Consider the following 16,388-nt stretch of genomic DNA (forward strand, 5'->3'; position numbering starts at 1 on the left):
AGAAAAAAGGAGGGAGTGAATGATGGCCCTATGAACTGTGTGTATTCCCTGTTGGAAATGTCAAATCCATGATGCATAAAGGGATTTACTAGAGATATTAAATTCCTTACAAATTGTTGAAAGGCTGTAAGGAACAGGCTCCAGGCAAAGACACTAGAACAATTCCAAGAACAGCACTTGGAGCGCAGGCTGGGGAGGAGTTCCTGCTGCCTGAAACTCCACATTCAAGCTGTCTCCTGCAGAAAAGAGAGCAGTTCTTCTCACTACTGCTGCCAGAAGGACAGCAGCTCTGCTATCAACTGCTAGAGACCTGACCCCTTTCTCTGCAGCCCTGCCTGTATTGATTACATCTACATTTCAGTCTCATGCAGATTCATCAGTTTTCATGCGTACAGGGGTTATTTCTGCCCAAGTGCTTCCTGTGGCTTTCTATCATAAATATACATCTTTCTACACTTCAATTTCCAGGCATTACTAGTATCAAGTGCAGCACACTACAACCTAACATAAAGAATTTCTTTACAAAGGACATCATGGTACCCACATAACATTGTCCTGCCCAAAATGTGGGGAAACTCCAATCTGTTCAGCCCAATGCCATCTAGGAAAAAATGTTCTTGTCTCATGAGCCATTAATTTGTTTATTTATTATTTAATTTGTGGTCTAAATTGTAAAGGTGGCTAAAAATAGCACTTTGATTTTTTTTAAAGAAAGGGTGTATAGAAAAGATTAAATTATTTAACACACATATATGAATGGCTCATTTCGTTATTGTCAACAGTTTCTTTCATATTTATTTTATTCTCTAGTTTCTGGCAATACTTTTTCTATGGTAGCATCTGGAAAGGCTACTCCTCATGTCCTTGGCTTCCTAAAACCCGGATGTGGTGAAGAATGCCCATTAGCTGTGTTACTACACAGTGGTTTATGATTGAAATGAGGGAGAGAAAGTGCCTGATCTCACTCAAATGTGCTCATTTTCCTGAACTGGGTCACAGCCAGGCAGCACAGTCCTGTGGGCACTTGCCACATTTCTATCACAATATCTTCACTTGCCACATTTCTATAAACATGAGCGTGTCTTCCTTCACTGTGAAAACACAGGGTGGGCAGGGTCAAGGAATAGCAAAAGGAATACTTGGAGTTGCCTGAGCTTCCACACTGGTTTCTCCAAATGTTTTCGATCCATTTAATTTATGATAATAAGCACCTTTCTGCCTAACCAGACATAACTGCTTTTCTCAGATCCAACTGATTCAGTGATAAAACTATAGAGAAAAATAAATACATTTTTCGATGTTTAAGCTGACCAGGAGGCTGTCCCTGGTGTTTACCCCTCCATATTCCACTATGCGTTTCATCTTCCCTTTGCCTCACTGGGGATCCAAATGCAGATAATGCTTCATATGTCTGTGATCCCTAGAACTTCATCCTGATGACTGTTGAAATCATCTCTGAGTTTTACCAGTGGAAATTACAATAAATACAAATATTCCAGAAGGTCCCCTAGGGTCCATATTTTCTGTACTTCCTCTCTAAAATATGTAAAATCAATTATGTTTGCTCTTGCTTTATATGGACTCGATCTATGGCCCAAGCACACACTCTAAAACCCTTTGTTGACAATTTGTCCAGTATTGTATTAAGTCTAAATGGTCACATGTTTATCATCTCATTTCTTCCAATTTAATGGAATAATTGTTATGTCAACTCTTTGGATTAAGAACCATTAACCAGGCCAGCGCTGTGGCTCACATGTGTAATCCCAGCTCTTTGGGAGGCAGAGGGGGGCAGATCATGAGGTCAAGAGATCGAGACCATCCTGGTCCATATGGGAAAACCATGTCTCTACTAAAAATACAAAAATTAGCTGGGTGTGATAGCATACACATGTAGTGACAGCTACTTGGTAGGCTGAGGCAGAAGAAAAGCTTGAACCCGGGAGGCAAAGATTGAAATGAGCTGAGATGGTGCTAATGCTCTCCAGGCTGGCAGCAGAGCAAGACTCCATCTAAAAAAAAAAAAAGAACCGTCAACCAGAAAACCACAGCCCTGAGAAAATAGAAATCGAGTGTTTCAAGGTGTTCAGTTGGCATAACAATGATGAGTCTACAGCTCATTTTCAAGATAAAAATATTCTGTTTATGAGAGTAAAAGCACCAATCCCCCTGAGTGTTTCAGAGCCTCCACCACCTCTGAAAGCATAGCAATTCAACAGCACAAGGGTTTGTGTGCCAACTTCGCTTGACTAATAATGAGTTTTTCCCTGTCTATAGGGAAAGCTGCACCTGTGCACATGACAAGAGCGTGAGCTACACTTCGCTTCACTTATTTTTTGAGGTAAACAGCTTGCTTGATCCAAATCCATATTATAGATGAATTTCCTGACACTGATAAAAGCACTTGGGAAATCCTCAAGTAATATTTTATACAGAAACATAACTGAAAAGAAAGGCAAATTCATATGTAGGAAAATAACCACTGCCCTCCTCATGTTACATGAGGTCCACTAGAATCACCTGATACCAGCTATTAGTCTGAGCCCTAATGCGTCATACAATGTTAAGGGTTCTTCTTGGCAAATTAGGTATTTATAAGAGCCAGTAGCCCTGTAAGTCTCAGTTAGTTGCAACTCATATTATTGAGTCCCCACTGGGACCTCCACAACATTGGTTCATGATACTCCCTGAGAAAGCTGGGAAAGGTGACTGACTGAAGTCCAAGTGTTGAATCATCCTCATTATTAAAAGCCCCTGCTCACTAATGGCATTTCAATTAATGTTCAGTTGGAAAGCATTTTCTTTGATTATGCCTCATTTTTGAAACATCCAGTCATAGCTCATCCAGAATGGCTTTGTCTGCAATCATCCTGTTGCATTTGTTTTGAGGCCTGATGATCTGTGAAAACCAACAGCCAATATGATTAAGTTGCTGTTCTCTTGGCAATGTGATCATCAGATGTAATCCTTGCAGTTTACCCGCTGTTATGGTTTTTACATTTCCAGGGCTTCCCTGACAATGGCACTGATGTGACTCCATCCAGCATCCATTGTTGTGAGAACTCTATTTGGCATATCATCGTTGTGGGCATGAACATAATGGAGACTTTCATAGGATGCCATGGTTAATATTCAATATTAGTCAAAATTTGTTCTAGTCCTAACCTGGGAACTCTACTTAGTTGGAAAAATATTATAGGTAAGGACAAGCATTTGGTAGAGTTTTAAAATAAAGAATACAAAGAAATTTTCTTAGCAAGAGCATCAACTATATGTGCTGCAGAATGCCATTTTTGTATGGAATGTAACAAAGATTATTTAAATGTATATGAATACTATATATATTTGTAGCCAATATTTTATCAAATAAATGTGTTTTCACTTCTATGTATTTTATATACATATATGCACATTTTTCCATAAAGTAAATTTTAATTTTTTATACTAAAATACTAATTAGTTTTAATTTTGACTTTTATTTTCCCTTAATAACTGCATAATTTCATTACTAAATGTTCACATTTATACCACCAATTTAAGAAAAATATATTTGTGTATATATAGGTAAAGGTGTAAATACTGTATTAAGAAGCTTTCATGCATTAGTGATTGGTAACTGGTTAAATATACAGCTCAGTGGGTGATAACAGGAAACATTTGTTTTCATGTTCATGGGTGCTCATGTTCACAATCATCTGGCTGATCAAGGAAGGGCTCAGCTGAGTGGTTTCTCTGAAGGGCACTGAGCTTGCCTTCAGTCTATAGATACCAATTTTCTGAGGACAAGGCTGAACAGCAGTGAGTACACATGACACAAGATTCTTGTGGCAGGTCTCAGGAGTCAACAACATCCCAAACCAAACTGCACAGTTGAATTTAAGCCCAATAATTTCTAACATAGTTTCACACATTTTAAATATATTCCTTTACTTCCGTGAGTACAAATTTTCAAGAAAATGTTAACTCCATTTAATTAAAAAGGTGTTTGATCATTCCATGGACAAATAATTGTGCTTTCAACCTTTACAACCTTGAAAATATTTGAAAACATAAATTTGCATGAAGAAGAAAATAAAGCTGGATGTGTTTTCAATATGTGGCTTTAAATATAGTTTTTTAATGGCCTCATTGGGGAAGAAATCATTTTAACTTATGTAAATGTTCCTTTTTGTCTCTCTTTTGTCCTGTAGAGTTGTCTAATAAGAGGTCCTCCCATGAGATGTGGAAGTCAGAAAAGAATGACTCAATATTCTCCATTGGTACTTAAGACAGACACAGGGACAGAGGTGAGGACTGGAGAAACATCTGGAAAGATGCTGTAGGAAGCTGTCAGCATCATAACACCCACCCTTACACTTCCACACAGGATTGAGGACCACATGGTTAGAAAGCCCATAATTAGGGCACATGCATTCTCTTTTCTGAGGGAGCACCAGAGAATCCTGCTTCTAATATCTTCTTCATGACTACTATATCCTTGGCTTTGAAAGGTTGTAGTGGGAAAGTTAATCATAGGAATTGGATAATTCTCGTCATAGCCAACAGAGCCAAGAAACCAGGAGGAAAGGCACTCAGGGTGCAAAATATTGTTTCTAGAATGCAATTGAAATAGGCCCTACTATCCCATGGAACCAATGTTTATGGATTTTTGAATAAATATAGATATTGACCCCTCCCCCAGTCTTAAAACTCAAGATAGTTACATTTGTCTTATCTGAGTTCTTTTTTCAAGAAGCCAACCATCAGGCCTCCAGCTACCATCAAGGAGCTGAAACTTACATATCACTGAAACAGGACAGTGAGATCCTTCACCCATTATGATTGCCTAACTGACTTTCTGCTTCCTATTGATCAAATTATCTTCCTTATCCCTCCCTATTTCCTGTTTTCCCACATTTCTTCCCTGCTGTATAAACCTCTAACTTTAGTTTCTCTCGGACATATATTTGTGAATGGTATCCCATCTCCTTGGCTGCAGCACCTGATTAAAGTCTGTTCTTGGCAATACTTGTTGTCTTAGTAATTGGCTTTCTGTGTGCTGAGCAGCAGGATCTTCACTAAATCCCTAGCATTTCAATAACAAAGTTTTCTGCAAGCTTCACTGCTCTGGCTTATTGTAACCTGAAATCAAATTTACCCACAACTTCTGAGATAACTTGATATTATTCTAGGATTCACTTTGTCCACCACTGCTTATCAGCCTGAGCTTGCCAGCTGCCAACCCTTCCTCGTGCCAATGAACTTTCTCAAAGAGCAATAGGTAATATTTTCCCTTTTTCATAAAACGCTAACATTTTCTTGTTCTTCGAACATACTGAAGACCATTGAGTTTTCCTGTATGTCCCATATGGCAAATATTTCTTTGCAAGCAAAACATTAAATTTAGAGATTCATCTCTCCATTTTATTTAGACTTCAGTAGTTTAGACTCTAATTCTCTGTATTAAGACAATTCCTGCTTAGAATATCTATAGTGGTTTCTTCTGTGTTATTTGAATTCCAAACGAAGCCATAAACTAGACTCCTCAGGTGTCATGATCTCTGTCTCTATTAACTCAGGACAGGCATTGCTATATCTGTGCAGCTGGGGCTGAGAAAGAGAAAAGAATTCGGGTACAGATGTGACTTCATGTCTCCCTCTACCGACACCATCAGAGTGAGGCTGCATCTGAGGAACACTCTCAGCCCATGGAGGCATCAGGAGGAGCAGCTGGGACAGCCCAGCCTCACACATCTGCTTCCCTGGGGGTTTATGTTCGGGTGTGTAACACTGTGGGAGGGGCACTGTTATACTGTTGACAGTAATAAGTTGCAAAATCTTCAGGCTGCAGGCTGCTGATGGTGAGAGTGAATTCTGTCCCAGATCCACTGCCGCTGAACCTTGATGGGACCCCACTTTGCAAACTGGATGCGTAATAGATCAGGGGCTTTGGGGCTTTCCCTGGTTTCTGCTGATACCACGCTAAATAACTGCTAATGCCCTGACTCGCCCGACAAGTGATGGTGACTCTGTCTCCTACAGATGCAGACAGGGAAGATGGAGACTGGGTCATCTGGATGTCACCTTTGGCACCTGAGGTTGGAAACATAAAAACAAATGTCCAAATAATTAATCATGTAGTAAGAGAACTTCCCTAAAAAGGCAGGCAGTACTGAGCTCACTGGCTTAGGTAAACTTCTAATGTTCCCCTTCCTTACCTGGGAGCCAGAGCAGCAGGAGTCCTAGGAGCTGAGCGGGGACCCTCATGTCCATGCTGTGTTCTGACTGGGTCTGACTCCTGCATGAAGCGTGCCCAGCCTATTAATAAGTCTTCGGGGCAGGAGGATGTGCTCTGAGAACATGCAAATGAGCAGGGGACAGGGCAGGCTGGGCACAGCTGCAGGGCTGGCTCATCAGAGTAACTCAGCACCAGCTCAGTGTCCCCAGGTGTCCCAGGTAAGACCAGGGTAGCCCAAATTTGTCTGAAGAGAATGTGTTTCTACTGGGGACTATTTTGTTATGAGAAACCTTTTTTCAGGTTTTTTTTTTTTTTTTTGAATATTTGAAATATTCCTCAGGAGCCGATGGAGTAATGTATTTCATTAGTGCGTGGGGATTATTTAGGAGAATATTCTTGTTTGTAGGAAACACGTAGTACAAAGTTAGATGGTAGGATTCTTAGGTCTTCAAAAGACTCTTGTATGATTCCAGTTAGTGAAGGGGATAAGTGAGCTATACTTGCAAAATTTCTGTGAGTTTAACATTGTTGTTCTCTAAAAACGTTAAAAATAAAATTTATTGACATGATGATATATATATTTGTAAGTATTAGGTTAGTGTTATGCCATTATTCTTACCAGTATAAGATCAAGCAATTTACTTCAGATATACTAAGTTGATACCGTGTTTCCTCAACGCAGGCAGTGCTCGCAGATCCACCATTTCAGGAGCTACAGGTCTCTATAATACCCGGAGACTAAATGGAGTGCACCTTATTCTTGTTTTGGGCTCCTCCATAGTCTACCCTCTTTTCTGCCATTGAGTATTATTTCTCAAAGTTCTCCTCTTTTAGTGAGGGTGACTAGTGCACGGAGGATGTCCCTGCCATGCACCATCAATGCCACTTTCCTCCTTTACATTTTATCAGTGACTGGTGATATCATCCTGATGCAGACACAAGCCTCCCTGTTAACATCTTTAGGAAAGAGACACTCAATCTTGTATCAAGCAATTGCCTTTTGTACATGGAGAAATGAGCTGGATACAGATGAAACCGGACACGGGTTTACACTCGTTATATCTCATCTCTCTAATGTACCCAAAAATGTCCCAGCCTGGCTCAATAGCAGGGGAAGTGGATCCAACTACATCAGCTTTAGTGGGCTGCGGCCTAGGGCTGTACAAAATTTTACTGGTGCCTGAGTAGGGGAGCCAAATCACAGTGCTGTAGCCTGTGCACAAACCTTCCTGCTGCTTTGTAAGCAGCCCAAATTTTAAGAGAATTTGCTGATATTGGGAGAAAGGAAAAAAGGTCCATTTGTCATCTAAATGTTTGCTGAAAATAAATTGACAAAATGAAGAATAATAAGAGAAAAGGCAAACAAAATTCATTTGAAGTGCAGCAGGATATCATAGCAGGGTGATTACCCAGATAATTCCGTGAGATCCAGTTGATTTTATTTTCTTTCTAGAGAAGAGGGAATTGGGAAGTGCAGGCAACCTAGAGAGAATAGATGAGAATAGAAGTGCATCTTCAAAAGAACAGGTAACAGCCTGCCTGGATAAAGTATCAATTCCCAGTCTCTTCTATTTTTGATTCCTGTTTTGTGTTAATCTTCCCTGATATAAAAATTCTCAGGATGAATTTTCTTGAAAATTGGTTTCCTTCTGGAGAATCTGCTTTTAGGCAGATAAGGGATATTTAGGAAAGGCCTTTTTGTGCATTTGCTGCTTTCTAAATACTGTGGGTTTTACATAATCATCATACCAATGCAGCATAGTTTGAGATGTTATTTACTGGATTCCTTTACTTACAACCCACCTGCCAAGATGCTGTTCCAGAGAGAGCAGCTACAGACTGAAAGAGCTGTTGACCCCTGAACAATGTGGAGGTTGGGGCACTGAGCACTGGTGCAGTTGAAAACCTGTGTAGAACTTTTGCATTTCTAACTTAAGTACTAATAGCTTACTTTCGACTGCCAGCCTTAGTGATAAAACAAATAGTTGATTAACACTGTGTTTATTTATATGATACGCTCTATTATTCCAATAAAGCATACTAAAGAAAAAATGTTACTAACAAAACTATAAAAATGAGAAAATATATTTGCAACTTATTAATTGCTTGCTCACAGGTGATACACACAGAAGAAAATATAAGTGGATCTGCAAATTTCAAACCCAATTTATTCAAGGGTTAATTGGGCCAGGATGAATATAGCAGTCCCCATCTGTAGTCTAGGGCTTTTCACTTTGCTGTACCTCTGCTCACTTAGAATGGCAGTATACATGTCTTATGTTCTTTATGGTCTTGGGCAGAGAACTCTGCCTGCATGCATTGCTGGCCAAACGGCCTGGAATGTATATCACTTAGAAAGTGCTATGATTTGACACTGTCCTCCAGAATCCATCTGTTGTAAAGTTAATTCTCAGTATAATGGTATTGCCATGTGGGGCCTATTGGGATGTGTTTAGGTCGTCGTCAGGGTGGAGCCCTCTAGTGGAATACATTAATGCCACTATAAACAGGGATTAAAAGGCTGGGATCTCTCTCTCTCTCTCTCCTGTTCCTCTGTCATGATGCACTATGGCTTTCCTTCCTTTGAAGGACCCAAAACTCCTGGACTCATCTTGAAAATGGAGAAAGCAGGCCTTAACCTGCCCATGCCTTGATCTTAAATTTCTCATTCTCCAGAAGTGTGAGAAAATAAATTTCTGTTCTTTATGAATTGCACAGTGACAAGGAATCTGTCATAGCAGCTTGAAATAGAACAAGAGAGACACCTGACAATCAGTGAGGACAGGATGAGGCGTATACATACCACAGCTTCCTAGTCTCCCAGGTGGAACAGTCCAGAGGAATTTAGTCCATGTTTCCACATGTGGTTGATCTTCAGTTCTCCTGAGTCAGGTGAGTTGTAGATGTGTCTTTTACCATTCATCTTCTGTTCCCTTCCTCACTTTCCTCCTTTCTTTCCAGTGTAAATTTGCTGCTTAAATGGAAATCATCATTGCTGGTGGACTGAAACTAAGATAGTAAAAAAAAAAAGAAAAAAAAAAAAAATTGTTATTCTTTTGTATGAGGGGTATTAATCATCTCAAGTCTTATCATTTCTTTATCTTTGACATGTAAGAATATTCAGGAAACAATTTGTCTTTACCAATCTATTCTAGATTGAATTTATGCAATGATTTCTTTTTCTGGGTATTAAAACCAAAAGTTAAGTTGTAAGCCACCAACCAGCTGAATGGACTCCTCTCTTGGCAGAGAGAACTTCAAAGAAATCTGAAAAACTAGGTTAGGCCATGACTGGCAGTTGGATTTAGATGTGCCTCATTATGGTGTCCTCCCTTTGGGGTTCAGACAAAACTGACCAGCATTATCATTACAGCTGAGATCTTTGGACTGATAAAACAGATACTTTGTAGCAATAAGATACCATACTCCAACATGACAGATAATAGGCCCTGAAGAAAATCTAAATATTTTACCCCAAAAGTATTTCTTTGACCTATTCGGAAGTGGCCCTGCAAAGCTGCCTGTTGTCAGGAAAATTTGCATTCTATAGAGAATCTCTTCCCGTTACTAAGTCTTTTTTAAAGAATCTGACATTTTTTAAAGGTCTGATAAGCAACATTCACCATCTACTTTATTTGCTACCCATAGGATTCATCTATGTAACAAGAATCTTTGCTTCCACACCCCCTTTTCTAGACTCAAGCATTTTTTTATGATGAATTCAACTCTTTAGACAGAGCTTAACTCTTTCAACCAGTAGCCAGTCAGGAAAGCTTTGAATCCACCTATGACCTTGAAGCCCCTGCTTGAAACTTTCCGACCTTTCCAGGACAAACTAATGTATATCTGATATGTATTGATGTATGTCTTTGCCTGTAATTTCTGTGTCTCCCTAAAGTGCAAAAAACCAATGTGTAATCCAATCACCTTGGGCACATATTTACAGGACTTCCTAAGGCTGTGTCACAGGACATAAGTCATATTTTTGGCAATATAACTTTGTAAATTGATTGAGTCCTGTCTCAGATACTGTTTTGTTTATACTGGGTCACAAACTTTGAAAATCCTCTAAAACTACCTAGACATCAATATATTAATCTACATTAGTGACAGTGGAGTGAGTGAGCACACCCCAACAGATAAAAATCACAAGTTAGAGGAACCCGAGTCTAAGATTTTGTCCAGCTCTCTTGATTCATAAAAATACTTCGTGATTTTTTAAATTTTACTTTAGAGAAGGACAACCCTGGGGAATATGTTTCTTGTTGGTGGAATCAATAATGTCCCACCCCAAAAGATGTCCATGTCCTCGTCTCTGGAACCCAAGTGTTATAGGAGCTATTAAGAAATTATTTTAGGCAAAGAGAGAGGAAAGGGGGTCCTTGGGAAGGTTTTGTTTCTTTTAAAGCAGCTCCAGAAAAGCTTCTTGTCTAGCAGGAAAGCCCTGGCTCTTAGAGCCAGGCTTGGAAGCTTTCCTATGCAAATGCCAGCCATTAGAAACCGAATTCACCCAAACATGGCGATTCCCACCATCTTCTTCCTTGTCAACACTTGTGCTTGGAGAAAAACCTAGAAAGATGCTGTAGGAAGCAGAGAGCAGCAGCACCCCACCGTTAAGCTTTCAGACAGGACTGAGGACCACATGGTTAGATAGCCCATACTTCAGGGACAGATGAATTCTATTTTCCAAGGGAGTACTAGAGAATCCTGCTTCTACTATCAACTTTCCTGACTACTATATCCTTGGCTTTGAAAGGTTGTAGTGTAAAAGTTAATCGTAGGAATTCAGTCATTCTTGCCATGCCCAACAGAACCAAGAAACCAAGAGGGAAAGGCACTCAGGGTGCAAAATACTGTTGCTAGAACTCAGTTGAAATAGGCCCTATTATCCCATGGAACTAATGTTTATGTTTTTATGAATAAACATAGAAACTGACTCCCTCAGTCTTAAAACTCAAAATAGTTACATTTGTCTTATCTGAGTTCTTTTTTCAGGAAACCAACCATCAGGCCTCTAGGTACTATCAAGGACCTGAAAGTTATATATCACTGAATTGGAAGAGTGAGACATCAGACCCTTTGCCCATTATGATTGCCTAACTGACCTCCTGCTTCCTGTTGACCAAATTATCTTCCTTATCCCCCATTCCTGTTTTCCCACATTTCTTCCCTGCTATATAAACCCCTAATTTTAGTAGTTCAGGGAGATACATTTGTGAATGGTGCCCCATCTCCTCGGCTGCAGCACCTGATTAACACCTGTTCCTTGGCAATGCTTGTCTTAGTGATCGGCTTTCTGTGTGGTGAGCAGCAGGATCTTCACTGAATCCCCGATATTTCAGTAACAAAATTCTCTGCAAGCTTCACTGCTTTGGCTCATTGTAACCTGAAATCAAATTGATCCACAACTTCTGAGATAACTTGACATAATTCTAGGATTCACTTTGTCCACCACTGCTGACCAGCCTGAGCTTGCCAGCTCCCAACACTTGCTAGTGCCAACGAACTTTCTCAAAGAGTCATAGGTAACATTTTCCCTTTTCCATAAAATGCTTACTTGTCATTGTTCTTCCAACATATTGAAGACCATTGGGTTTTCCTGTATGTCTCATTTGGCAAACACTTCTTTGCAAGTAAACATTACATTTAGAGATTCATCTCTCTATTTTATTTAGACTTCAATAGTTTAGACTCTAATTCTCTGTATTAAGACAATTCCTGCTTAGAATATCTATAGTGGCTTCTTCTCTGTTATATGAATTCCAACTGAAGCCATAAACTAGACTCCTCAGGTGTTCTGATCTCTGTCTTCATTAAATCAGCAGAGGCATTGCTATGTCTGTGCAGCTGGGACTGAGAAAAGGAAAAGAAATTGGGATGCAGAGGTGACTTCATGTCCCCCTCTACCGACACCATCAGAGTATGGCTGCATCTGAGGAACACTCTCAGCCCATGGAGGCATCAGGAGGAGCAGCTGGGGCAGCCCAGCCTCACACATCTGCTTCCCTGGGGGTTTATGTTCGGGTGTGTAACACTGTGGGAGGTAAACTATTACGCTGTTGACAGTAATAAGTTGCAAAATCTTCAGGCTGCAGGCTGCTGATGGTGAGAGTGAATTCTGTCCCAGATCCACTGCCGCTGAACCTTGATGGAACCCCACTTTGCAAATTGGATGCATCATAGATCAGGAGCTTAGGGGCTTTCCCTGGTTTTTGCTGATACCAGGCTAAATAACTGCTAATGCCCTGACTCGCCCGACAAGTGATGGTGACTCTGTCTCCTACAGATGCAGACAGGGAGGATGGAGACTGGGTCAACTGAATGTCACATCTGGCACCTGAGATTGGAAACATAAAAACAAATATCCACACAATTGTAAGAGAAGTTCCATGAAGAGTCAGGCTGTACTGAGCACACTGGGCCAAGTAAATTCCTAATATTCCCCTTCCTTACCTGAGAGCCAGAGCAGCAGGAGCCCTAGAAGCTGAGCGGGGACCCTGATGTCCATGCTGCGTCCGGACTGTGTCTAACTCCTGCACGAAGTGTAACCAGCCTATTAAGAAGTCTTCAGGGCAGGAGGATGTGCCCTGAGAACATGCAAATGAGCAGAAGATGGGGCAGATGGGGCACAGCTGCAGGGCTAGCTCATCAGAATAACTTAGTACCAGCTCAGTGTCCCCAGGTGTTCCAGGTAAGAGCAGGGTAGCACAAATTTGTTGGCAGAGAATGTGTTTCTACTGGGGACTATTTTGTTATGAGAGACAATTTTTAGGTATTTTTTTTTTTTGACAGTTTGAAATATTCCTCAGGAGTCAATGGAGTAATGTATTTCATTGGTGTATGGGGATTACTTAGGAGAACATTCTTGTTTGTAGGAAATACATAATAAAATGTTAAACGGTATGATTCTCAGGTCTTCAAAAGACTCTTAAATGATTCTTGTTAGGGAAGGGTGTACTTTGTCCTATACTTGCAACATTTCTGTGAGTTTAACATTGTTCCTTTATTAAAAAATTAAAAATAAAATTTATTGGCATGATGCTATGTATATTTGTAAGTATTAGGTAATGGTGTTATGCCATTGTTCTTACCACTATAAGATCAAGCAATTTACTACAGATGCACAGAGATGATACCATGTTTTCTCAATGCATGCAGCACTCACAGATCCACCATTATCAAGAGCTGCAGGTCTCTATAGTACCCAGAGACTAAATGGACTGCAGCTTATTCTTGTGTTGGGCACCTTCATAGTCTACCTTCTTTTCTGCCACTGAGTGTTATTTCCCAAATTTCATCTCTCTTAGTGAGGGTGGCCACTGCACGGAGCATGTCCCTGCCATGCACCATCAATGCCACTTTCTTCTTTTACTTTTTATCAGTGATTGGGACATCACCATGACCCAGACACCAACAACCCTGTTAACATTTTTAGGAAAGAGACACTGAATCTCTTATCAAACAATTGCCTATGTACATGGAGAAAGCAGTTTGATTCAAATGAAACTGGAAATGATTTGTAATCATTATATCGCACATCTCTAATGTACCCAAAAATGTCCCAACCTGGCTCAGTAGCAGGGGAAGTGGATCTAACTATATGAACATCAGTGGGCTGCAGCCTAGGGCTGTGCAAAATTTTACTGATGCCTGACTTCATGAGCCAAATCACAGTGCTTCCTCCCTTCCTGCAAATCCCATGCACAAACTTTCCTGCTGCTTTGTAAGCCACCAGAATTTTAAAGGACTTGGTTATATTGCAAGAAAGGAAGAAAGTTTCATTTGTCCTCTAAATAAACTGACAAAAGGAAGAATAATAAGAGAAAAGGCAAACAAAATTCAGCTGAAATGCAGCAGGATGTCATAGCAGGGTGATTCCCAGATAACTCAGTGAGATCCAGTTGTTCATATTTCCTTTCTAGGGAAGAGGGAATTGGGAAGTGTTGGCAACCTGGAGAGAATAGATGAGAATAGAATGCATCCTCAAAAGGACAGGTAACAGCCTGCCTGTATAATGTATCAATTCCCAGTCTCTTCTATTTTTGATTCCTGTTTTGTGTTAAACATAAACATATCCTGATACAAAAATTCTCAGGAAGAATTTTCTTGAAAATTGGTTTCCTTCTGAAAAATTTGGTTTTAGGCAGATAAGGGATATTTAGGAATAGCCTTTTTGTGCATTTGCTGCTTTCTAAATGACGTGGGTTTTACATAATCATCATACCAATGCAGCATATTTTGAGATGTTATTTTCTGGATTCCTTTACTTGCAACCCACCTGCCAAGATGCTGTTCTAGAGAGATGCAGCTACAGACTGAAAGGGCCGTTGACCCCTGAACAACGTGGAGGTTGGGGCACTGACCACTGGTGCATCAGATGAAAACCTGTGTAGAACTTTTGCATTTCTAATATAAGTTAGAAAGGCTAGACTGCTAGCCTTAGTGATAAAATAAATAGTTGATTAATACTTTTTAAGAGTTATTTATATCATATACTCTATTATTCCAATAAAGCATGCTAAAGAAAAAATGTTATTAAGAAAACTATAAAAATGAGAAAATATATTTACTACTTATTAATTGCTTGCTCACAGGTAACTCACATGTGAGAAAATTAAGTGGATCTGCAAATTTCAGACCCAAGTTATTCAAGGGTTAACTGTACCAGGATGGATGTAGGAGTTCCCCTCTGTAGTCTACGGCTTTCCCTTTGCTGTACCTCTGCTCATTTCCAATGGCAATATACATGTCTTATGTTCTTTACAGTCTTGGGCAGAGTACTCTGCCTGCATACATTGCTAACCAAATGGCCTGGAATGAGTATCTCTTAGGCAAGTTCTATGGTTTCAGAGTGTCCTCCAGAATCCATCTGTTGAAAAGTTAATTCTCAGTGTAGAGGTAATGCCATATGGGGCCTATTGGGATGTGCTTAGGTTGTCAGGGTGGAGCCCTCTAGTGGAATACACTAATGTCACTATAAACATATAAACAGGCATTGTAGTGCTGGGATCCCTCTCTCTCTCTCTCCTGCTCATCTGTCATGTTAAGACATGGCCTTCCTTCCTTTGAAGGACCCAAAACTCCAGGCATCATCTTGAAAGCAAAGAAAACAGACCTTAACCTGCCCATGCCTTGATCTTAAATTTCCCATTTTCCACTTGTGTGAGAAAACAAATTTGTGTTCTTTATGAATTACACAGTTACAAGGAACCTGTTATAGCAGCTTGAAAGAGAACAAGAGAGACAGCTCACAATCAGTGAGGACATGATGAGGTGTACACATACCCCAGCTTCGTCATCTCTCAGGTGGAACAGCCCAAAGGACTTTAGTCTGTGTTTCCACATGTGGTCGATCTTCAGTTATCCTGAGTCAGGTGGGTTGTTGATGTATCTTTTACCATTCATCTTCTGTTCCCTTTCTCACTTTCTTCCCTTCCTCCCAGTGTAAATTTGCTGCCTAAACAGGAATCCTCATTGCTGGTGGACCCAAACTGAGATAGTAAAAAGAAAATCATTAATCTTTTGTATGAGGGGAATTTCTCATCTGAATTCTAATAATTTCTCTTTCTTTGACATGTAGGAATATTTAGGAAGCACTTAATTTTTCTTTACCAATCTATTTCAGATTGAATTTTTGCAGTGATTTTTTTTTTTCTGTGTGTTAAAATCAAAAATTAAGTTGTAGGCCACAAACCAGCTGAATGGACTCCACTTTTGGCAGAGAGTACCTCAAAGAAATTTGAAAAACTAAGTTAGGCCATGATGACAGATGGGTATAGATGTGCTTCATTGTACTCTCCTGACCAAACAGATGCTTTGTAGCAGTAAGATACCATACTCCAACATGACAGAGAATAGGCTCTGAAGAAAATCTGAATATTTTACCCTAAAAATATTTCTTCATCGTATTCTGAAGTGGCCCTGCAAAGTTGCCTGTAGTGAGGGAAATTTTCATTCTTGAGAGAATCTCTTCCCCTTACTAAGTCTTTTCCAAAGAGTCTGACTTTTTTTTTTTAAACATCTAATAGGCACCATTCACCATCTACTTTGTCTGCTACCCACAGCATTCTTCCACATGACAAGAACCATGGCTTCCACACCCCCTTATCTAAACTCAAGTATTTCTTTACGATGAATTCAACTCTTTAGGCAGAGCTTAACTCTTTCAACC

At 40.0% G+C, this 16,388-nt stretch overlaps 2 gene segments (V, D, J or C); both read right to left on the reverse strand.

Annotated features, from left to right (window-relative positions):
- Positions 1–16,388, reverse strand: part of LOC103241327 (immunoglobulin kappa variable 2-24-like) — a 978,355-nt gene that overhangs the window by 667,663 nt on the left and 294,304 nt on the right.
- Positions 5,750–6,273, reverse strand: LOC103241318 (immunoglobulin kappa variable 1-9-like). The segment is given in 2 exon segments: positions 5,750–6,072; positions 6,198–6,273. Coding segments are annotated over 2 exon segments (378 nt in total).

The sequence above is a fragment of the Chlorocebus sabaeus genome, chromosome 14 (assembly GCF_047675955.1).
Source record: "Chlorocebus sabaeus isolate Y175 chromosome 14, mChlSab1.0.hap1, whole genome shotgun sequence".
NCBI classification, from domain to species: Eukaryota; Metazoa; Chordata; class Mammalia; order Primates; family Cercopithecidae; genus Chlorocebus; species Chlorocebus sabaeus.